At 43.8% G+C, this 22820-nt stretch overlaps 1 protein-coding gene across 1 annotated transcript in view; it reads left to right on the top strand.

Annotated features, from left to right (window-relative positions):
- The window catches only part of Utp6 (UTP6 small subunit processome component), a 28432-nt gene that overhangs the window by 3033 nt on the left and 2579 nt on the right, over positions 1–22820 (top strand). The window contains exons 3-18 of the mRNA NM_144826.3: positions 205–246; positions 477–569; positions 1967–2014; positions 2555–2618; positions 3626–3744; positions 5701–5778; positions 7675–7756; positions 8504–8585; positions 10280–10464; positions 13070–13149; positions 13499–13576; positions 15945–16124; positions 17148–17228; positions 17368–17477; positions 18395–18461; positions 21610–21682. Coding sequence (NP_659075.1) covers positions 205–246; positions 477–569; positions 1967–2014; positions 2555–2618; positions 3626–3744; positions 5701–5778; positions 7675–7756; positions 8504–8585; positions 10280–10464; positions 13070–13149; positions 13499–13576; positions 15945–16124; positions 17148–17228; positions 17368–17477; positions 18395–18461; positions 21610–21682 — 1462 coding nt within the window. The remainder of the gene's footprint in view (positions 1–204; positions 247–476; positions 570–1966; positions 2015–2554; positions 2619–3625; positions 3745–5700; positions 5779–7674; positions 7757–8503; positions 8586–10279; positions 10465–13069; positions 13150–13498; positions 13577–15944; positions 16125–17147; positions 17229–17367; positions 17478–18394; positions 18462–21609; positions 21683–22820) is intronic.

Raw genomic sequence — 22820 nt, 5'->3', positions numbered from 1 at the left:
ATGTGTGTGTGTGTGTGTGTGTGTGTATGTAAATTTTATGGAACTAAGGTGAATTTTCAGGGCATTCTAGAGATTTTTTTTTTGAATTCTGGCTATTAATAACAAATTGTCTTTTATTTCAAGTTGTTAACTTTTTTATGCATTTCCCGTATTTAAAACGTTATGCTCTTCATGTTTCTCTTTGTGTTTCCCCCTCCCCCATAGTATGAAATTAATCTTTTGGAGCTGATCCAGAGAAGAAGAGCAGTAAGTTAATGCTTAATTTTTTTTTTTAAAGTTTGTTTTATGTTGGGAGACACTGACTGTTGATAGCCAATGTTGTGCCCAAAGTGGATACTTGTAATTCTCTGATATTTTATTTATTTATTTATTTATTTATTTATTTATTTATTTGTTGATACTGAGAGTGAGCATGTGTGAAGGCTACTTTGGATAAATGTGACTCATTAACTAGGGCTTTGTTTTGTCCCTTTTAGAGAATTAAATATTCATTTAAGAAGGATGAGATTGAATATTCTATGGTACATCGGGTCCAGGGTGTCTTTGGTCGTGCTTCAGCGAAGTGGAAAGTAAGTGATGAGAGTGCACAGGAAGACACATGACGATGCCCAGTGTATGTATCGGGAGTTGGATATCTGACTCTTTAAATGCCTCGTCCTCTCTGTTCCTCTCCAGTCTTCAATACTTACCTCCGTGATGACACCGTTGCTTGAAGCAGGTTTTGAGCCACAGAAGCTGTTAAGAGCGTTTATCTCCTCACCTTTTTCTTACTCTGTGAGGATGATCCTAAGCACTGTGTTTAATACATTATTAAAGATAGAAAAATCAAAAGAACTGGGCATGGTGATACAAACTTTACATTCTAGCACTTAGAAGGCCAGGTCTATAGAGTGAGTTCTAAGACAGCCAGATCTGTCTAAAAATCTAAAGGGGCTTACCTTTATTTTAGAATTGCACTGGACACATTATATAGATACAGATTTTGTCTTGGAACATGGTTGGTGGGAGTTAGAGTTAGATGTATTCTCATGGTTAAGAAATCCTGTCTCAGAAAACCAAAAAAAAGGGGGTGGAAAGGGACTTACCTAGCATGCATAAAGCCCCAGTTTCAGTCCCCAGCACCTCAAAAGTGGTGTGGTGGCACACGCCTGTATGTCATACCAGAGTTAGGTAGAGGCAGGAGGATCAGAAGTTCAAGGTTACCCTCTGCTTCGACAGTTGATGTTAATGGTTTTTGTTGACTAGCTAGTTCATTTATCCCTACTTATGTATTACTAGCTACTTTGCCAGGTATTGGATTTAAAGGTATTTGTGAAAAAGAAGGTCTGTCTGTCTAGTCTGGGGTACATGAGACACTGTCAGGGAAAAGGCAGTCAAGGAAATCAGCAGGGACCTGTTGGGTGACAGCTTGGAGATGGGCAGCCTCCCAGTGCGTTGCTGTTTAGCTTTGCTGGGGACTGATGTATCTAAGAGTGCTCTGAGAATGGGAGGTTGCTCTCTCTCTCTCTCTCTCTCTCTCTTTCTTTTTCCTTTTTTTTGGGGGGTGGGTGGGTGGTGGGATTTCGAGACAGGGTTTCTCTGTGTAGTCCTGGCTGTCCTGGAACTCACTCTGTAGACCAGGCTGGCCTCAAACTCAGAAATCCTCCCGCCTCTGCCTACCAAGTGCTGGGATCAAAGGCATGCGCCACTACTGCTCGGCTGGTTTGTGTTTCTTTACCTGGTTTGAGAAGCCTTTACAATTGCACTGGACATATTAGATAGATACAGATTTTTGTCTTGGAACATGGTCGGTGGGAGTTAGCTCATTCTCATGGTTAAGAGAGCCCAGGCATCAGTGAGGAAGAGCACTCCCAGGTGAGGAGTGTGTGGCACACTGGCTCTTTTGGAGCTTGCCTGCTTTCATTGAAGTGAATCAATGCAGTGTGAAGATGGAACTCGAGCGTCTTCTCCTATGCTTCCCTTGCAGGATGATGTTCAGCTCTGGCTCTCCTATATAGTTTTCTGTAAGAAATGGGTGAGTAAAGCCATATGCGGCTTCTCCTTCTCTCTCCTCTTAAGCTTCATTCTGTGTTATTGAACTCCATAGAGGTACATGGTTAACAGTTGGAGAAAGAACCCAGGGGGACAGAAGCCGGGCCCCAGTGTCACATTTGAATATCTGACCATATACAGGATTCTAAGTCACGTGAAAAGAAAATCATTTTATGTATATTTGTTCAGTAATAAAAAATGCTAGAATATATGTTTAATAGTTTAGGGATAAAAAGCATGAGTGGGTCTTGTAAGTCTCTAGTAATAACAGATCTTTCTCAGTGTGTGTGGGGGGGGAAAGGGGGAGAGGGAGGGAGAGTGAGTGTGTATCTGTCTGTGTGTCTGGCCTGGAGCTTGCTATGTAGCCCAGGATGGGCCTTGAAGTCACAGTGCTCCATCTGCCTGTGCCTCCTGAGTGCCGATCTTAAGTCAGGAGCCACCACGCCTGGCGTCCTCACTTGATTTTCTAGTTAGTAAGCGGTGGTTTCTGTGTTCAGGAAGTAAAGTGTTTTCTCTTTTGCAGGGCACCAAAACTCACCTTAGCAAGATATTCTCTGCCATGCTTGCCATTCACTCAAACAAGCCAGGTATCTCAAAATCTACATTCTATTCAAAATCAGGCCGTTTTAGAATTTATTGTGCTTGGTGAGCCTGGGACGTCATTTGGAGAGCTCACTCAGACAGTTTGCTGTGTCTTAGTTTATCTACCCACTTGCTGTGTTGACTGTCACTGTGCTAGGCGTTGGATTCGTGCACAGGAAGGGTGGGTTTTCCTTTCACTGATGGAAAGGCAGCTTGCCGGTTCCGTGGGGTATATTTTATGTGGGGGCAGTAGGTGCTGAGTGATTCTAAAGTTAGAAGGAGGAGATATTAACGTAGATTTATAAGATAGGTTGGCTGACACAAGGTGTGCACAAAGGGTAAGAGAAAGATTCTCCTGTGAGTGGTGAGTAAGGTCTCACTGCTCTTCAGTGGAGGTGCTCCAGGAACTGGAGTCAGGGTATTAGGTCAACCACAAGTTTATGACCCAGGAATCTAGTGATCTTAGCAATTTCAAGGCCTGTCTTTATCGTCCCTAAAGCAGGCGTGATTCCTAAATTGAGGTTTCTGGAGGGGCTACGTTAGTGGGCTTACCCACGGGGGCAAGAGAGTCTGGAAATAGCCGTGCCCAGTTTCAGCAGTCACATGCTCAGGAAAGCTAAAAGCAATGGCTGGCCGGTATTTGTGACCCTCCAAGAAAGTTGAGCTGTGATTACCAAGCAGGGGTCATTCTGTGTATGCGTCAGCATGTGTGGGTATGCATGTGCCTTGGCACAGTATGTAGAGTCCAGAGGGAAGCTCATAGAAGGCAGCTCTTTTCTACTCTGTGGGTTCCAGGAACCAAATTCAAGACATTAGGTGGCAAGCACCTTTCCCTGCTGAGCTAGCTTGCCAGCCCCTCCTCTCACTTTAGATGGAGTTGTCAAACTTACCATTAGAAACTCCCTCAGCCCCTCTCTTTTTCCTGGGGTATGATTAACAAATTACTCAATAAGTATTAAAGTTGGAGCATCAATTATTTACTGAAATTAAGTCTAATGTTTTTCTCCTGTAGCTTTGTGGATCATGGCAGCCAAATGGGAAATGGAAGACCGCTTGTCTTCAGAAAGTGCCAGGCAGTTATTTCTTCGAGCTCTACGCTTTCATCCCGAGTGTCCAAAGCTCTATCAAGAAGTGAGTGGGCATGTAGAATGAGAGAGAGAGAGAGAGAGAGAGAGAGAGAGAGACTCTGTGACCCTCAGAGAGCGGTAGCAATGTCTCCGTCATGCATAGAGAACAAATACAGTGACGTTATCCCCCCTCTTCTGCGTACTTTATTTTCTCAGGGGTGCTTTATGAACATTTTGTTGCTACTTTTAAAAACAGAGGTGCTGGAAACATGGCTCAGTAGTTACCATCATGGCTGCTTTTGCAGAGGATCCAGATTCAGTTCCCACCACCAACATGTTGGCTCACAATCATCTGTAACTCCAGGGGATCCGGCATCCTCTTCTTGGCTCTAAGAGGACCAGGTGCCACACAGACATACGTGTAGGCAAAACACCCGTACACATAAAATATAATTAAACAAAAAACAAATAAGTAGAGTAACATTAAAATATGTTAATTAAGTTAACTTTTTTTCTCCCTTTTTTGAAATCGAGACTAGGTATAGCCTTGGCTGTCCTGGAACTCTCTGTATAGACCAGGCTGGCCTCAAAGTCAGAAAGATCAGCCTGCCCTTGCCTTCCAGGGCTTAAAGGCTAGGATTAAAGGCATGTCCACCTTGCTCTGCTATTTTATTTTATGTGTATGAGTGTTTTGCCTGCATATAAGCATGGGTACCTGAGGGGGCCAGAAGATGGCATCAGATCCCCTGTAATTGGAGTTACAGACAGTTGTGAGCAGCCATATGGGTGCTGAGAATCAAAGCTGGGTCCTCAGTAACAAGTGTTCTAAACTGTTGAGCCATCTCTCCAGCCCAAATATGACTTTTCTTGTGTTTTGTTTTTTTTTGAGGCAGAGTTTCTTTGTATAGTCCTGGCTGTCCTAAAACTCTCTCTGTAGACCAGGCTGGCCTCAAACTCAGACTCCAACTGCCTTTGCCTCATCATGAGTGATGGGATTAAAGGTGTGCGCCACCACTGCCTGGCAAATATGAGTGATTTTCAAACATGAAATTATTATTGTTTTGTGTGTGTATACACGTGGAGTGCAAGGTTGATGTTCTGAGGCTATGTGAGTATGCCTTGCTACTTTCCTGGATCTTGGTATGATTAGTGATCCATCTTGTGACTATTATTTTGTGAGACTGAGAGGGTCTCTCTACCATCTTGGAACTCAATACATAGATGAGGGGTGTGCCACCATACCTTGTACTTTTTATTGTCCTGACAAAATACCTTGACCAAGGGAATCTATGAAAGAAAGCATTTAATTTAGACACTCACGGTTGCAGAAATTAAAGTTCCTGACTGTCATTGCAGGGAGCATGGCTGCAGGCAGGCAGGCATGGTATCGTGCTGGAGCAGTAGCTGAGAGCTTATATCTGATCCTCAGGCAGGCAGAGAGGGAGCTAGTTGGGAGTGGTATGTGTTTTTGAAACCTGAAAGCCCATCCTAAGGACATATGTCCTTCAACAAGACCACACTTCCTAAATCTTTTCTGAATAGTTGCACCAACTGGGGACCAAGCATTCCAGTGCATGAAGCTGTGGGAGCCATTCTCATTCAAACCACCACCGTAGGGAAAAGACACCTCTTGTTTAGTGAACGTATTCTCATACGTCTCCTCCTTTGTCCTAAATGGGATAGAAGTCTGGATCACCCAGGCAGCACAAGGCTTCTTACTATATCTGGCTGAGTTTAAATGAAGCCATTTACAGAACCTTCCATTAAGTCTTTTGACTCGTGCACATGGATTACACATCAAGCAATCTCAAAGTAGTCTCGTCTTTATCCGACCTCATCGACATGAGCTAGGTTCATTCCAAAGTCAAATGTGGTCCTCTCATTTTCCTGGATCAGATAGTAATGGTTTTTGTTGTTGTTGTTGTTTTTCTTTTGTTTGTTTTTTTAAGAAGCCATCTTGAATGTTTTCAATTTGAGAGTCATCTCTAAGGACGTCTAGGTCATTATTTCCTTTTTTTAGTACTTTAGGATGGAGCTGATGCATGCTGAGAAACTGAGAAAGGAGAAGCAAGAATTTGAAAAAGCCGCCATGGACATGGTAAGAGCCGGTTAGTCTTCCCAGCCTCCTTAGAAAAGAAGAATCTTTGAGGTGTACGTTTCCTTCCAACTTAGTGTTACATTTTTCACTTTCAAATGAGTTTGTAAGTTATTTTAATTTTTAGAATGATATTTTAGTGCGTGTTTATGTCATGGTGTTTGTGGGGAGGTCAGAGGTCAGCTTGAGGGAGTTGGTTCTCTCTTGGAATCTTTTCCCCACTGAGCCATCCATCTTGTGGGCTCTTGATCCTCTTGCCTCGCCCTCTGAGGGGTGCGGTTAAAGGTGTGCTCCACCATCGCTGGCTCTTTTCCTTTTTATGGAATTTGTAATGTGACTGAATAACTTTAAAGAAAAAGCTTGGAATGTCAGAGCTGGTGTTATGGGGCAGACCTGTAATTCCAGGATTTGTGACTGAGCCAGAAGGATTGTGAGTTCTGGGCTAGTCGGGCTATATAGCAAGACCCTGTCTTCAAAAGATAAGACAACAAAACTAAAGCAGAAACCAAAGAATTTGCTGTACCACTAGTGTGTTTCTAGCTCAGAACTTTGTGTGTAGGTGGGAAGTGCATGTGCGGGGTGTGTTTATGTGTTCACATGTGAGGGAGTGTGCGAGTGCATGTGTGTACATGTAAGTACCTGTAAGTGGTAGCCAGAGGTTGGTGTGGATCCCTTCAACTGCTTCTTCACATTACATTGTATCTTTTAATCACATTTAAGAATGCTGTTTTGAAGGGGCGGGGTCACATGTCAGGTGTGTGTGTGGAGGTCAGAGGACAACGTGTTCTCATTGTTTGTCACATGGACCCTGAAGGTCCATCTCAGGTGGTCAGTCAGCACAGGGACCTTTCCTCACAGTGCCATCTCATCAGCTCTTATTTATCTTTTAAATCACACTTATTTATTTGTGTTCCACAGTGTATGTGTGGAGGTCAGAGGATGGATAATGTAGAGGAGTTGGCTCTCTCCCTCCATCATTAACCTCAGGGATCTAGCCAAGGTCACCAGGCCTGGCAGCAGGACCTATCAATGAGTCATCTCACTGGCCCTTAGTATTAAAATTAAAAAAAAAATATTTTTTATTTGTTTTGAGACAGGGTCTCATTATGTGGCTCTGCTCTGCTTGGATCATGTATGTTGGCTAGACGGGCCTTGAACCCACCTGCCTCTGCCTCCTGAGCGCTGGGAATAAACTGCTCAGATACTTTTATTTGTGAGTGTGTTGGGTGGGTGAGGGGTGTCTTACAGGCACTATAATGTGTGTGTGGTGGTCAGGGGACAACTTGTGGGAGTAGGATTTCTCTTCCTACCATGTGAGTTCCAGGGACTGGACTGTCATAAGCGTTGGTGGCAAGTGCCTTTCCCTTTTAAGCTATTTTGTTGGTCCTTTCCATCCTATTTTTTTAAGACAGGGGGTCTCTTGCTGAACATGGAACTCACCAATTTGATCAGACAGCTGACCAGCAGACCCCATTGATCCCTGTCTCTCCCCACCCCAGCACTAGGGTTACAGGTGCCTGCCACCACACCTGGCTTTTTGCATAAGTACTGGAGATAAACACTGTATCCTTATACTTGTGTGGCAAGCCGTTCATCAACTGAGCCATTTTCCTGGCCCTCAGAACTTTTTTTTTAATTCAAAATAGTAAACAGAAGGCTAATCAAGGTATGTGCGACTGGATCTGTTCTGGTCTAATGGAGAGTGAGCCTTAGAGAAGCAGCTGAGTGACAGAACTGGTATTCAAGCTGCACACCTTACAAGTGAAGGAGCTGGCCTTGGTCCTGTGGCTGGCGCTGGTAGTCTAGGCCTGTTAATCTCCATCCTGGTGGGCTGTTTTTTGTTTTTTGGGTACTTCCTGATACTGCCTTTTCAGTAACAGTTGCTATAACGCTTTGTAGGGGGATTTTGATCATCCTGAAGAAATCCTTAAAGGCGAGTTGGCACGGATCATTTATAAAAATTCTATAAGCAAGATTAAAGGTAGGTATTCTCTACATACTTACTTTTGGTAGGTGTTCTGTTCGTGATGAGAAGGACTGTTAGCTTGTAAGCAAAGTATACTGTGTCTTCAGAAAAAGCTTCCTTTTGAGCTATCATCGGGCATTTCAGTAAGGTTTTATTGAGTATTTGACTAATTTGGGGGAGTTGGAAAGGAGTAGATGATATAATCTTTGCCTTATGCCCTTAAGTTTATGAAACTTAAGAATATTTAGAAATATTTCAAAATGTTAATGTCTTTGTACATGTGGTGGGGATATAGGACTATCTCCTCTCTTTGTTCTATTTAAAAAAACAAAAAACAAAAGTCACCAGAAGGAGGCTGCCCGTTCTAACTGTGAGCATAGCTTAGTGTTAGTTCCATCATGCATTAGGTCATGGGTTGGATCCAGCACCAGGAAAACAAAAACCAAGCTTGGTATGGTGGCCCCTAACACCCGGGGGAACAGGAGGTTCCTGATTGGAGGCCATCTGAGGTAGGGCTTGTAGCTTAAAGTGCTTGCCTTGCAGCATAAGGATGTAGGTTTGATCCCTACCATTAGGGTTCGGGAGAGGAGTGAGTAGAAGCCAGCCATGACTAGATAGTGAAGCCCTGTCTCAAGGCAAAAGACAGCAATCCCCAAAAGACTAACTCTAATACATAAAGAAAATGGCTCGTTTAGAATGAAGTGTGTCTTTACAGTTTAACCGACAGCAGATCGCCCTCTCCCCTCAACTTTTAAATTTTAGGTGCAGAATTCCATGTGTCACTTCTTGCTATTGCTCAGCTATTTGATTTTGCCAAAGATCTACAGAAGGAAATTTATGATGAGTAAGTAAAGCTATGGTGAGGCCAACATGTCTGCTTCTGGTCTGTGATTAAGATCTAAGGCTGGGGGAAGAGGAAAAGAATATACACCGGGCAGTGGTGGTGCGAGCCTTTAATCCCAGCACTTGGGAAGCAAATGCAGATGGATCTCTGAGTTCCAAGCCAGTCTCGTCTACAGAGTGAGCTCTGAGACAGCTAGACCTCCACAGAGAAACCCTGTCTCAAAAAACCAGAACAAGGGCTGGAGAGATGGCTCAGCGGTTAAGAGTTTTGGCTGTTCTTCCAGAGGCTCTGAGTTCAATTCCCAGCATCACATGGTGGCTCACAACCATCTGTAATGGGATCTAATGCCTTCTTTTGGCATGCAGGTGTACATGCACATAGAGCACTCATATAAATAAATAAGTAAATCTTAATGAAGAAAAGCCAAAACAAAACAAAATAAGAAGAAAAAGAAAAAGGATATCCTTTACAAACCCTCCACGGGCCTTTGGGCGTGCTGCTCACCCAGTCCACTGCATAACGTTTACATTCGGCACCTTTGTTCTTGGGTTCCACTTCTTCATGTCGTAGGAGAGAAGCTAGAACATGCATCAGTTTGTTCTTTGAATTCTTCAGCGTTTTGGTAGAGAGTTCCGTTGTGTTTTTTCTCTGCCTCTGTTAGAAGAATTTAAGAGACCAGGCTCTGCAGGGCTCATGGAGGTGTCTGTGGCCACAGATAACTACTGATGTGATTTGGAGAGCTATAATAATTTTAAAGATAATATTTGTTGGGGTTTTGTTTGTTTATTTTTAAGAAGGGTAGGCTGGCCTTGAATGTGTGGGAATCATTCTGCCTCAGGCTTCTGAATGCTGTGCCACCACGCCCAGCTAAAAGTTAATATCTGTAAATGATGCCTGAAACATTCTGCAATCTAATTGATATATAACAACTTTGGTCCATTGATTAGTCTATTTGTTAAGCTATTCTGGAACGCCTGTTAGGAAATTACTCTTTTTTTTTTTTTTTAAATTACATATTTACCATTATGATTGTTACTGAGTATTTTCTTTTTTTAAATTTTATTAGATATGTTCTTTATATACATTTCAAATGCTATCCCGAAAGTTCCCTAATCCCTCCCCCCGCCCTGCTGTCCTACCCACCCACTCCTGCTTCTTGGCACTGGAATTCCCCTGTACTGGGGCATATAAAGTTTGCAATACCAAGGGGCCTCTCCTCCCAGTGGTGGCCGCCATCTGTTAGGAATTTAATAATCCTAATATAATAGTAGATTCTATCATAGGATAGGTTCGCTGTCACTTTGATATTTTGCCCTATTGTCTCTTGATACACACCATTCTGAAGGCCTCTGTTGTTCTTTTTATATACATTTCTTACTTAAATGTTCCATCAATGACACTCCCACCTCTTGATGCAAAATGAAAAAAAAAAACTTTTAGAAGTAAACATAGGCCTTCCAATAAAGAAACAAGCTATGCCACAGTGCAGAACAGAATAGTACTGTATTAACAAGAAACCAAATGCAGCAAACATGAACACTAGCATATGTTACATTTATTCCTCTGAGGAAATTACTCTTGTGTTACTGCAGCTGTAAAAGGGTATCCTGTGCCCTTTTGTGGACCATAGGAATTCTGTTATTTTCGAATTAGTTTCTATCATGGGGCAGTTGCCAGTAAACTGTCATTTTCAGCCTTCAAGCTCTGCACACCGATGACCCACTCACTTGGGATTATGTGGCGCGGCGAGAATTAGAGATCGAGTCCCAACCAGGTGAAGAACAGCCTGTGTCGAAACAAGCCAAAGCAGTGGAAATGGGCCGAAGGGAAGAGAGGTGCTGCGCGGTGTATGAGGAGGCAGTGAAGGCCCTGCCTACAGGTGCGTCTGTCTCTGACTGTGACTGTGCCCTGAGTTCAGCCCCTAGTAGAGAAGAAAAAAAGGAAGAGAAATCTCTGTATGTGTGTGAGTGAATGCCACAGCATACACGTGATGGTCAGAGGACAGCTCACTGTACTGGGTTCTCCCCCACCCCTTTTTTAAACATTTATTTATTTTATGTATATGACTGTCTTTAGACATGTCAGAAGAGGATATTGGATCCCATTAGAGATGGTTGTGAGCCACCATGTGGTTGCTGGGAATTGAACTCGGGACATCTGGAAGAGCAGCCAGTGTTCTTAATTGCTGAGCCATCTCTCCAGCCCCATGCGCCCCCCCCACCCCCCGCTTTCAAAAAAGATTTATTTATTTATTTATTTATTATGAGTATACTGTTGTTCTCTTCAGGCATATCAGACGAGGCCATTGGATCCCATTACAGATGGTCGTGAGCCACTATGTTGTTGCTGGGAATTAAACTCAGGACCTCTGGAAGAACAGTCAGTGCTCTTAACTGCTGAGCCATCTCCCTACCACCACCCCTCCCTTTTTTAACTTAAGATTTATTTTTTTTTTATATGAGTGCTCTATCTGCATGTACACCTGCATGCCAGAAGAAGGCATCCGATCAGATTATATGGTGGTTATGAGCACTGTGTAGTTGCTGGGGATTGAACTCAGGACCTCTGTAAGAGCAGATCATGCCTTTAACTGCTGAGCCATCTCTCCAGCTCCTGCTTCTCTTTCTGATATGTGGGCTGAGGTCCTCAGGCTTGGCGTAAAGAGCCTTTATGTGTTAAGCTGTCTTGCCAGCTGTTTTATACCTCCTTTTTTTGGGGGGGGGGTTCGAGACAGGGTTTCTCTGTGTAGCCCTGGCTGTCCTGGAACTCACTCTGTAGACCAGGCTGGCCTCAAACTAAGAAATCCGCCTGCCTCTGCCTCCCAAGTGCTGGAATTAAAGGCATGTACCACCACCAGCCTCCTTTTCTTTTTTGAGACAAGACCTCATGTATTCCAGGCTGACCTCAATCTAGATAGGCCACGGTGACCTTGAACTTCCGAACCACAATGTGTGGTACCTCCTGCATGCTAGACAAGCACTCTACCAACTGAACTGTATACTTATCCCTGTATGCCTCTTTCTAGTTGTTATTTCTGTGATGGTAAAAAGCCAGACTTTTTCATGATGAGATTTCATGTACTCTAGGCTGGCCTTGAACCCCTGACCCACCTGCCTCTGCCTCCTGTGTGCTGGGATTATAGGTGTGTGCTAGAGCTTTTGTGAACTTCTTTAGTAATAGAGATATTTATGTTCATTTGCTTGGCATAAATAATACATATACTCTCAGGGCCGGGGCTGTAGCTCAGTTTGTCAAGTGCTTTGCAGAACACGTGACGCCTGGGCTTGATCCCCAGCACTGGAATAAACTGCAAGTACTGCTTCAGACTTAATAATGTCAATGCCTTGGAGATAAAGGCAGGAGGGTCCAGAGTTCAAGGTTTATCTCTAACTTGAGAGTTGAGTTTGAGGTTTCTCTGAGCTGCATGAAACCTGTCTCAGAAGAAAACAAAACAAAGCCAGCCAACCCCCAAATCCTAAGAAATTATAATCTAGAAGACTGCTTATTATTCTATATCCTTTGGAGACAGGGTCTCACTACCTAGCCTTGGTTAGCCCAGAACTTTCTGTGTAGACCAGGCTGGCCTTGAACTCTGCCTGCCTCTGCCTCCTCAGTGCTGGGGTTAAAGGGATGAGTCACTACGTGGGGCACCATCCTGTATCTTCCATTAGAGATTTCGTTCTCATTTGGAATATTAAAGGCAGCGGAGATAGAAAGCCTAGACAGGGATCTGAGTTCCTGTGTTCGCTCACTTGCTTTCTCCCAATATCTGATACATTTGATTCCATACAATGGGAATAATTGTTTTTAAAGCCGGGTTAATTTAAACTTGTTTACAGAAGCTAAAAGAGGGTGTCGGATCCCTTGGAACTGGAGTTGCAGGGATTGTGGCCTACCCAGTTTGCTATAATCTTTTTTTTTTAAAGTTTTTTTTTTCTTTTAAGATTTATTTATTATTATATCTAAGTACACTGTAGCTATCTTCAGACACACCAGAAGAGGGAGTCAGATCTCATTACGGATGGTTGTGAGCCACCATGTGGTTGCTGGGATTTGAACTCAGGACCTTCGGAAGAGCAGTCGGTGCTCTTAACCACTGAGCCATCTCTCCAGCCCCTGAATGCTGTAATCTTAACTCAGGTCCTCCGGAAGGGCAGCACATGCTCATAGCCATCGGGCCATCTCCAGCTCCCAATTTAAACTTTCTTTAGAGGAGTTTCCTCTTCAAAGAAAGGCTTTTAAAGCCGGGCGTGGTGGCGCACGCCTTTAATCCCAGGCAGAGGCAGGCAGATTTCTGAGTTCGAGGCCAGCTTGGCCTACAGAGTGAGTTCCAGGACAGCCAGGGCTACACAGAGAAACCCTGTCTCATAAAAACCAAAAAAAAAAAAAAAAAAAAAAAAAAAAGAAAGAAAGAAAGAAAAAGAAAGAAAGGTTTTTGAACTAAGAGGACTGGTGATCTAATTGGTGTCATCTGCCTTTTCCAGAGGCCATGTGGAAGTGTTACATCACCTTTTGCTTGGAGAGGTTTTCTAAGAAGACCAGTAGTGTGCCCCTCAGAGGGCAGGTAAGGATTTACGTTGCATAGCTACAGTGAGTGGTTAGAAAGCGTCTGTTCTCTGCAGAACAACACTGGGCAGCTTCCAGCATTTCACACTTAATCGCTTGCTTTTTGCTGTGGGTGACCCGTCATCGTGAAGATCTAGCCTGGTTTGCCCTTAATCTGGATATAGGGCAGGAGGGCTTTGTGCTGCTTGGACTGTGCCAGGTGCAGGGGCTTAGCTCATCTCATCCTGAGTCACACCCCAGAATTCTGAATTCTCAGAAATGTGCAAAGTCCCTTTTGCCCAGCTCAGTGGCCAATGGCCCACCCCTGCCAGAATCTCCCTAATGACCTGACACGTTTCTGCTTCCAGAGGCTGGAAAGAACCATGCTTGCATTCAGGAAGGCCCATGAACTGAAGCTGCTTTCTGAAGTCCAGTACAAGCAGTGGGTAAGGCCATAGAGAGCAAATGCAGTGCCTGGTACATGGGCTTTATTCTGATTAAGGTACACGGCAGCAGAACAGTCAGAGCGAGCAAAGCCGACTGGAAGGAGCACTCCCTTTCCTCGCCTTCCTCTTCTTCCCTGCCATGTGGGTGCTGAGAATTTAGCCTGAGTCCTCTGTAAGAATAGCCAGTTTTCTTGACTGTAGGACTACCTCTCCAGCCCTCCCCTCCCCTCTCCTCCCCTCCCTTCTTCCCCTCCCCCCTTTTACCCCTTCCTTCCCTTTCCCTCGCATTCCTTCTCCCCCTTCTCCCCCGTCCCCTTTTCCTCCTTTTCCCCCCTTTTCCTCCCCCCTTCCCCTTTCTTCCTGGCTTCCTTCCCTTCCTTTTATTCCCTCCCTTTTTCTTCCTGACCCCCACCCCCACCCCGTGTGCCCATTTCATCCCTTCCCCTTTGCTTTCCCTAACTCTTCTCATTGTTGTGGCATCGCACTGCAGTCCCAGTGCTGGGAAGGCAGAAGCCCTGGAGTTCATCTGTTCAGCTTAGGGTGGATCCCCAGCACCCATGTAAATGCCTAGAATTCTGTGTGCTGAAGGTGAAGATGGATTCCCAGAGTGAACTGGCTAATTAGATTAGCATATGAGTGAGCTCTGGGTTTAGTTGAGAGACCCTGCCTGATGAAAAAGGTGAGGGCTATGGAGGAAGCTAACATCACATCAGTCTTGCATATCCGTACGGATGAACACACATATGTACGTGCACCTGCATGCACATTTGAACCCACATACATGTGCACACACATGCACACATCACACACATAGACACATGCAAAAAAAAAAAATAGAAGGAAATTCTGGGAAACATCCAACATTGACGACCTCTGGCATATATGTGTATATATGTGTGTTTGTGTGTCTCTCTCTGGCATATATGTGTATTTATGTCTCTCTCTCTCTCTGGCATATATGTGTATATATGTCTCTCTCTCTCTCTCTCTCTCTCTCTCTCTCACACACACACACACACACACACACATATACATACCCCCATATCAGCATGTACATGTGTATGCTCACACAAACAACATATATGTCTTAAACACACAAATAAATGTAAAAATTACAAGATTATTCTAGTTTTCCCATAATCTTTTGGGTAAAGTTACTCAAACCTTTTTTTTTTTTTAATTTACTCCAACTTCTTAACTTGGTCCCTGCCTGTAATTCTGGAAACATCTTCTGTCACCCTCCAGTCATACTAAACATGAATTTCCTCTTGTGTTAAGTTTGTCTGTCATCGTCAGCCCCTTGTGCAAACTGGTTGGAGAGCCTTCTCTTTTCTGGGGTTCTGTGTTTACCTGTCTGGTACCTGTTTGTCTTTAAGTGTTAGCTGGAAGTTCCCTTCCTGAAGTTCTTTCTCACCGTTGCCATGGGCCATGCTGGCTGTTCTGCACTGCCCTCCTATAGCAAGGTGGTTCTTGTTCTGTCGAGGCAAAGATCTTGCTGTCTCATTAGATGGGAAGCTCTGTGGTAGGGCAGAGTGTCTGGTTTTCTGAGTATTAAATTTGCCCTGTAACAATGCATAGTAAATGTACTTGTTGTAGGAACCAACTACAAACTGCTGTTCATTGGGTTTCTTCACAATTTTGTAAAATTCTGTTGTAAACAGATCGAAAGTGTATGGGTGTTTGGCTGCACGTGCCTTAGGAGGCTAAAAGAGGGTGTCTGATCCCCTGAGACTAAATAAATAACTTGCCATGTGGGTACTGGGAATTGAACCCAGGTCCTCTGGAAGAGCAGCCAGTGCTCTTCACCCCTGAGCCGTAAGTAACCTCTCCAGCCCCCATGAGTCATGTTACACACTATCCAGTTACATTTTGAGAAAGTTAGACCTGTGAATGAATACACGTGTTTCCTTACAAGTCTACAAACACTGTTTCTGTCTTTCTTCTGCTCTGATGGGTGTGGTTCCAGCTGAAATGACTCAGGCTCTCCGCCTTTCGTTTGTTTTCTGATAAAGGAAATTGCCATCACTCTGTATGTCTGTGTCATGGCATGTGTGTGGGGAGAGCACCTTCGGAAGGTAATTCTTCCCTTCAGTGTGGGATCCAGAGAGCGAGCTGGCAGGGTGGCCTGGCAGGCACCTCTACCTGCCGAGCCATCTATCTCCTCAGCTGTCTTTATGACTTTCTGATGATCCTTTGGGTAGGATGAGGGAAAGGAGGAATCCCAGATGCCCTTTCTGCCTATTTAGCAGCTGTGGTAAAGGCGTAGGAGACTAGTGGACTTATTGTCAGAGATAGTCTTTCTGCGCATCTATTTGTATCTGTAATTTTGCTTTCAAGTGGCCCTTTACGTGTGCATTGCCTTCCTTAGATTGACTTGTTGCTGCGCCAGGACCTCTTCAAAGAAGCACTGCAGGTGGCAGAGGCTGGGACCGAATTGTTCAAGGACTCTGTAACAATGTGGCAGACGAAGCTCCAGGTGCTCATTGACTCAAAGAGCCCGGATGTAGAGATGCGCTTTGAGGAAGCCTTTGCACACCTCAAACCCCAGGTCTGTGAACTGTTTCTTTTATATTTCATTTTTAAAAAAGATTTATTTTTATTATTTTATGTGCATGAGTAAGATTGAACCCAGAGCAGCTGGGTGGTGGTGGCGCACGCCTTTAATCCCAGCACTTGAGAGGCAGAGGCAGGCGGATTTCTGAGTTTGAGGCCAGCCTGGTCTACAGAGTGAGTTCCAGGACAGCCAGGGCTACACAGAGAAACCCTGTCTCAAAAACCAAACCAAACCAAAACAAAAACCAACCAAACAAAAAAGATTGAACCCAGAGCTTCGAGCAGGATAAGCAAACCCTCTATCAACTGAATTATGTCTCTTCCCCCTCTTTTTGGAACCTTTTGGAAAATTTGTGAATGCTCATTTGTACTATACTTGTCTGTTGAGAGCAAACCCTAGAGTGACAATTGTGGTTAAGTGATGGTAAGTGGCTCAAGGATTGACTAGGAAAGTTACTTCTGTTTCTAATCCTTTATTTGCAACATTACTAAATCATGTAAGATCTCTTACTCTGTTTAAATCTCTTAAAATAAAAAAATACCAGTGGAATATTCTTACTTGTATCCACACACCTGATTATAAACTCGCCCTGTAATCACAAAAATCCAAACTTCAATGTTCTATATTTATTTGGCAGTAAGTCTTTTATATTAGTGAGTGGGAAAATGGACTGCAGAGGGTCAGGTGGGGAACAGACTCAGTTCCTGCTCTCTGCTGTCTGCCTCTCCACACTGAAGATCAGGCAGGCCAGCCTATGTCAGTTCTTATGCCGTGGCTCCCAGACTGCAGACAGAAGGCCTGAGTAGTGTGGGGCTGATTGGCTGTGGGCTTTTGCTCGCTTCACTGACAGATGATGGCTGATGATGGCTACGGTTGGGTTCCCCACTGGAATTGGACTAAATTATCAAACTGTTGCTCTGGATGACGTGGCTGGGGGCTGTAACCCATCTTTATAGTGGTGAGTCTCTCAGAGCACTTCTGCATAGTCACATCTAATGGCTTCCTTTTTGTGAGCAGGTTTGTCTGCCCTTGTGGATTTCTTGGGCAGAGTGGAGTGAAAGTGCTAAAAGCCAGGAGGACACGGAAGCCATCTTTAAGGTACAAGCTCCCATTTCTGTCCCTTGTGCAGGGATTGGTTATTTTATATCCTAAGTCACGATGACCTAGTAGCTCGGGTGGGTCTTCATAATATGTTTTATATCTCTAAGTTCCTTTTGTTTTTTTCTTTTAAATGTAGAAAGCTATTATAGCTGTCACAGGTGCCAGTTCAGTAACTCTGAAGGAGAAATACCTGGATTGGGCCTATCGGAGTGGAGGCTACAAAAAGGCCAGAGCAGTGTTTAAAAGGTACCACACTCTAATCCTAGTTTTGAATACAGTTGAAAAGCATTAGATAGCCTTTTTCCCTTGTCGCCAGGCTACTTTGTGGGTTCCTTTTTCTTCCACCCTTCTCTACCCCTCTTCTTTTCTCTTTTAGCCCCCTCAACACTAGGTAGGAGAGAAAAAAGGACAGAGGGCAAAGGGGACAACAATATCCTTAGACTGCTTCCTACTGATTAAGGGCATCGAGTTTCTTGGGGCGAGTTTGATCTTCACCAGTAGGATATCTAATTTCTTCTTTTCTTCTCTGCACACAACTACTTGACAAAGAACAACAAATTAGAGCCAACCAGCAGTCTCTGTCAGGGCTCTAGCATTTATATCTCCTTTGAAGAGTCCCGGATACCAAATGTCACACACTGGCAGAAACTTATCTGCAGCTGTCAAAACTACGACACTGCTAGAGCACGAGACAAATCATAGTCAGCTGCTGTGACAGATCTGAAGCAGCCAAGCCTCATATCCTATACCAGGGAATTAAAACGAAAACATATTCTTACAATATTTCTGTGTTTTTAAAGAAACCAAAATTCACACTACATTTCCTCTTCAAAAAAATTTAGTAGCAGCACTTATTTAAGATACATGACTAAATTAGGAGATCATTTGGAGTTTAGAGACCAAAGAAGGCAACATAGAGAGAATTGTTATAAAGACAAACAACAACAACAACAACAATAACAACACAACGTGTGTGGGAAATTGTTTTAGGGTGGCGAAGGGTCAGTCACTCCAAGCTGAGGCATGGGACTGGCTCCAGCAGGTCCAGTTTGGCTGTGTTAAACGACCTGTTGTTGGGCGCAAAGCCTAGTTATTCATCCATATTTATAAGTTGTAAAAGGCTTTCTGTTGCTGCTGGAACTAACATTTCCACTCCTTTTTAGTTTACAGGAAAGCCGTCCATTTTCGGTTGAGTTTTTCAGGAAAATGATGCAGTTTGAAAAGGAGCAGGTGAGTATTCTGAGCACTTCTGCCTGGAAGCACATCTCTGTGGTTACACTCAGAGCAGCGCGCTGTTATTTAACTTGTTAGAGTGGAGCACAAACTCCCGGTCCCTTGGCTCAGCCTCTTTTCCATAGAGCTGCTAAGAATGGGAATCAGATAGGAGAAAGTCACCTGTGAGGAACAGGAAACCCAGGCGGGAGAGGAAGCCCTGTGCTGGGGGAGGTACAGCTACTGCTGAACTCCTGTGTCCTGTTCCTCTCCTGTCAGGCTGTGCAGTGAGCACTTGATATCTGTCTCAGGTGGTCTTAACTGTAACTTATGAATACAGTGAAAAGGTAGGAAGGTCTCAGTTAAAAAGTAATAGTTTGCCAGGCAGTGGTGGCGCACGCCTTTAATCCCAGCACTTGGGAGGCAGAGGCAAGTGGATTTCTGAGTTCGAGGCCAGCCTGGTCTACAGAGTGAGTTCCAGGACAGCCAGGGCTACTCAGAGAAACCCTGTCTCGAAAAACCAAAAAAAAAAAAAAAAAAAAGTAATAGCTCAGAGAGGTAGTATAGTGTGCACCTTTAATCTCAGCATTCAGGATCTCTGTGAGTTTGAGGCCAGTCTGTTCTTTGTACTGAGTTCTAGACTAGCCAAGGCTACATATAAATATCCTGACTCAAAAGTCAAAACAATTCAAAATCAGACAAATAACTCTCTCTCTCTCTCTCTCTCTCTCTCTCTCATTGTATATATAAAGTATATTTCTTTCTTTTTTGAGACAGGGTTTCTCTGTGTAATCCTGGATGTCCTGGAACTTGCTCTGTAGACTATGCTGGCCTGGTCTTGAACTCAGGTCTGCCTGCCTCTGCCTCCTGAGTGCCGGGATTAAAGGTCTGTGGTACCATGGTCCAACCCCCCCCCCCCCACACACACACCAAAAAAAAAAAAAGACGAATTTTAAAGTATTGTCATATAGCAGCTGCAGAGGTGGCTCAGTGGTTAGGAGCACTGGCTACTCTTCCATAGAACCCGGTTTTGGTTCCCAGAACCCTTGTGACTTGTAACAACTGTTTGTAATTCCAGTTGTAGGGACCCAACACTATCTTCCAGCCCTCATGAGCACTGTACACACATGATACACACACACACACACACACACACACACACACACACACACACATGCAGGTAAAACACATAAAATAGATAAATATATAAAAAATTCTTAAAAGATCAGATGTGTACTGGGAGTGGTGGCACACGCCTTTAATCCCAACACTTGGGAGGCAGAGGCAGGCAGATTTCTGAGTTTGAGGCCAGCCTGGTCTACAGAGTGAGTTCCAGGGCAGCCAGGGCTACACAGAGAAACCCTGTCTCGAAAAAACCAAAACAAAAAACAAAAAAAAGTCAGATGTGTGCTATCATGTCTGTTATATATGCTAATGTATATTTGCTAACATGCAGCTTTCTAAAAGAATTGTAACTGTTTATAAAGGTAGCTGATGGATCTAATGGATGCAGATACCCATTTCCTCTTTGCTTCTCTAAGTGTTTGGCTTTGTTTTGTTGTTGTTGTTTCTTTTCTTTGATTTTGGTATTTTACTTGGTATTTGTTTTTATTTGAATTTTGAAAAATCACTAGTGAGATTGAGCTGTTTTGTGCTGAAGTATAATATAGCCTTACATGCTGAGACAGTTTAGCATAATATTTAATAATCAATCTCTGTATTGATTACTAACGTAATAATTATGCCTAGATAAGTCACTTCATTGTCAGTCTTCCCCTCATCTGTGTAGGCAGGCTTTCTGCCTGTGAAACGTGTGAGAGACACAAGGCCCAGTGGGATAGTGGATAGGAAAGAAGGTGGATAGTGCCATGTGTGTTATGATTCTGTAGCAGAGTGTTTGCATATTTGTGCATGTGAAGTTAAACTGACTGTAAAATATGTGGCTTGGAGAAGGGAGATTTGAAAATATTTTTTGTTTTGTTTTGTTTTGTTTCGTTTTTTGAGACAGGGTTTCCTCTGTGTAGCTTTTGACTGTCCTGGAACTCACTGTGTAGACCAGGCTGGCCTTGAACTCAGTGATCCTCCTGCCTCTGCCTGAGAGTAAAGGCACGTGCCACCACTGCCCAGTGTTCTAATTTTTGTTTTAGTGGTGCTAGGGATTAAACTCATGAAATAGTTACTTTATACTAAATGCTCCCCCCCCCCAATTTTTTATTAGGTATTTTCTTCATTTACATTTCAAATGCTATCCCGAAAGTCTCCCATTACCCCCCTCCCCAATGCTTTTTTAAAAAAAATTAAGTTGTGTGTTTCTTTGTGGAAGTACTTATATAGGAATTCGGATTCCCTTGGAGGCTGGAAGAGGCCTTGAGTTCTCTGGAGCTGTAGTTACAGGTGCTTGTGAGCCATAGGACTTGGGTGTCAGGATAGGAACTGAACTCAGATTTTCTGCAAGAGCAACACGTGTTCTTGTTCTCTTTCTTTCTTTCTCTCTTTTTTTTAAAGATTTATTTATTTTATGTATATGAGTACATTGCAGCTGTCTTCAGACACACCAGAAGAGTGCCTCTGATTCCATTACAGGTGGTTGTGGGCCACCATGTGGTTGCTGGGATTGGAACTCAGGACTCTCACAAGAGCAGTTAGTGCTCTTAACTGCTGAGCCATCTCTCCAGCCCGTCTTGTTTATTTTGTGAGCACCACGGTGCACCTGTGAAAGTCAGAATAACTTTTTTTTTAAAGATTTATTTATTTATTATATGTAAGTACACTGTAGTTGTCTTCAGACACTCCAGAAGAGGGCTTCAGATCTCGTTACAGATGGTTGTGAGCCACCATGTGGTTGCTGGGATTTGAACTCTGGACCTTCGGAAGAGCAGTCGGGTGCTCTTACCCAGTGAGCCATCTCACCAGCCCCCAGAATAACTTTTGAGAGTTGACTCTTGGCTCCTTCTGTGTTGGGGGTGAGCTCAGGCTGTCAGGCTTGGTGGCAGGTGTCCTCAGTTGCTGGGCCAGTCCCCGCCTGGTCTTTCCTTCCTTCCTTTCGGATAAGTTGAGAAACTAGGCTGGTTTGGTCCTTCTCCTTCAAACCTAACAGGTAGTAGTTGCTTAAAATATGAATTTATGATCAGATGAATGAAGCCAGATGTTCTGATTGTTTTTATAGGAACCCTGCAAGATGGTAAACCTGAGGGAGTATTACGAGAGGGCGCTGAGAGAGTTTGGGACTTCAGATTCTGGTGAGTAGCTGCAGTCTCTGGCTGTTACATGGCTGGGGTAGTGTTTCTGGTTTGTCCTTCTTAGAACAGTTCTTCAGTGCTTCTCCTGCCTTCTTCCCTTGTGTGTGTGTGTGTGTGGTCTTGTCTTTTTTTTTTTTTTCTGTTTTCTTTTTTCCCCTTGTGTTTTTTGAGACAGGTTCTCATTCTATGTAGCCCAGGCTAGCCTGGAACTCACTATATAGCCTAGACTCCTACCCCTGGTAGTGCTCCTGCCTCCACCTCTGCAGCAGTAGTGTTTTCTTATCACTTAAGTTTGCAAACCCCTGTATCCACTACTTCTCTTACCAACTGTGGCTCAGAGAAAGATTTGCTTGGTTTGGGTCTCTTTTTTTTTTTTTTTTTAAAGGGATACAGATAAGAAAGGTGGAAATCATTTTTTAAAAGATTTGTTTATTTTTATTATATATAAGTACATTGTAGCTGTCTTCAGATACTCCAGAAGAGGGAGTCAGATCTCATTACGGATGGTTGTGAGCCACCATGTGGTTGCTGGGATTTGAACTCTGGACCTTCGGAAGAGCAGTCGGGTGCTCTTACCCACTGAGCCATCTCACCAGCCCCCGCCCTTGGGTCTCTTAAAAAGAGAAATTTGTGTGGCCGGGTAAGATGGCTATATGGCCAAAGGCACTTATTTTCAAGCCTAAAGACATGAATCTGATCTCTTGGACCCACATGGTAGAAAAAAAGGACTGACTTCCGCAAGTTCTCCTCTGCCCTACACATGTATGCTGTGACATGTTGGTGTGTATGTACACACAATATAAAATAAATAACTTATGACTCATGACTATAACCTTATTGCTACAGAGGTGGAAGCATATTGCCAGGAGTTTTGAGGCCAGTCTAGGCTATGTAGTAAGTTCCAGGCTAGCCTGGACTACAGGGTGAAACCCTATCTCAAAATTTCAAAACCAAACCAAGTATTTATAAAGAAAATGCTAGTACAGGCCAGTAGTCACAGCTGGTCATATGTAGTCACCATAGTAGGAAAGGAGGAACTGTCAGTGCTTAGTCAGTTACAACAGGGCTAGCTTGCTGAGGCACAGTGTGGGGCTGACTAGATGATAACATGGTACACGTACCGTGTCTTTTAAAAAGT

Source organism: Mus musculus, chromosome 11 (genome assembly GCF_000001635.26).
Source record: "Mus musculus strain C57BL/6J chromosome 11, GRCm38.p6 C57BL/6J".
NCBI classification, from domain to species: domain Eukaryota; kingdom Metazoa; phylum Chordata; class Mammalia; order Rodentia; family Muridae; genus Mus; species Mus musculus.
The sequence above is the reverse complement of the archived record's forward strand: the minus strand, read 5'-3'. Positions and strand labels throughout refer to the sequence as shown.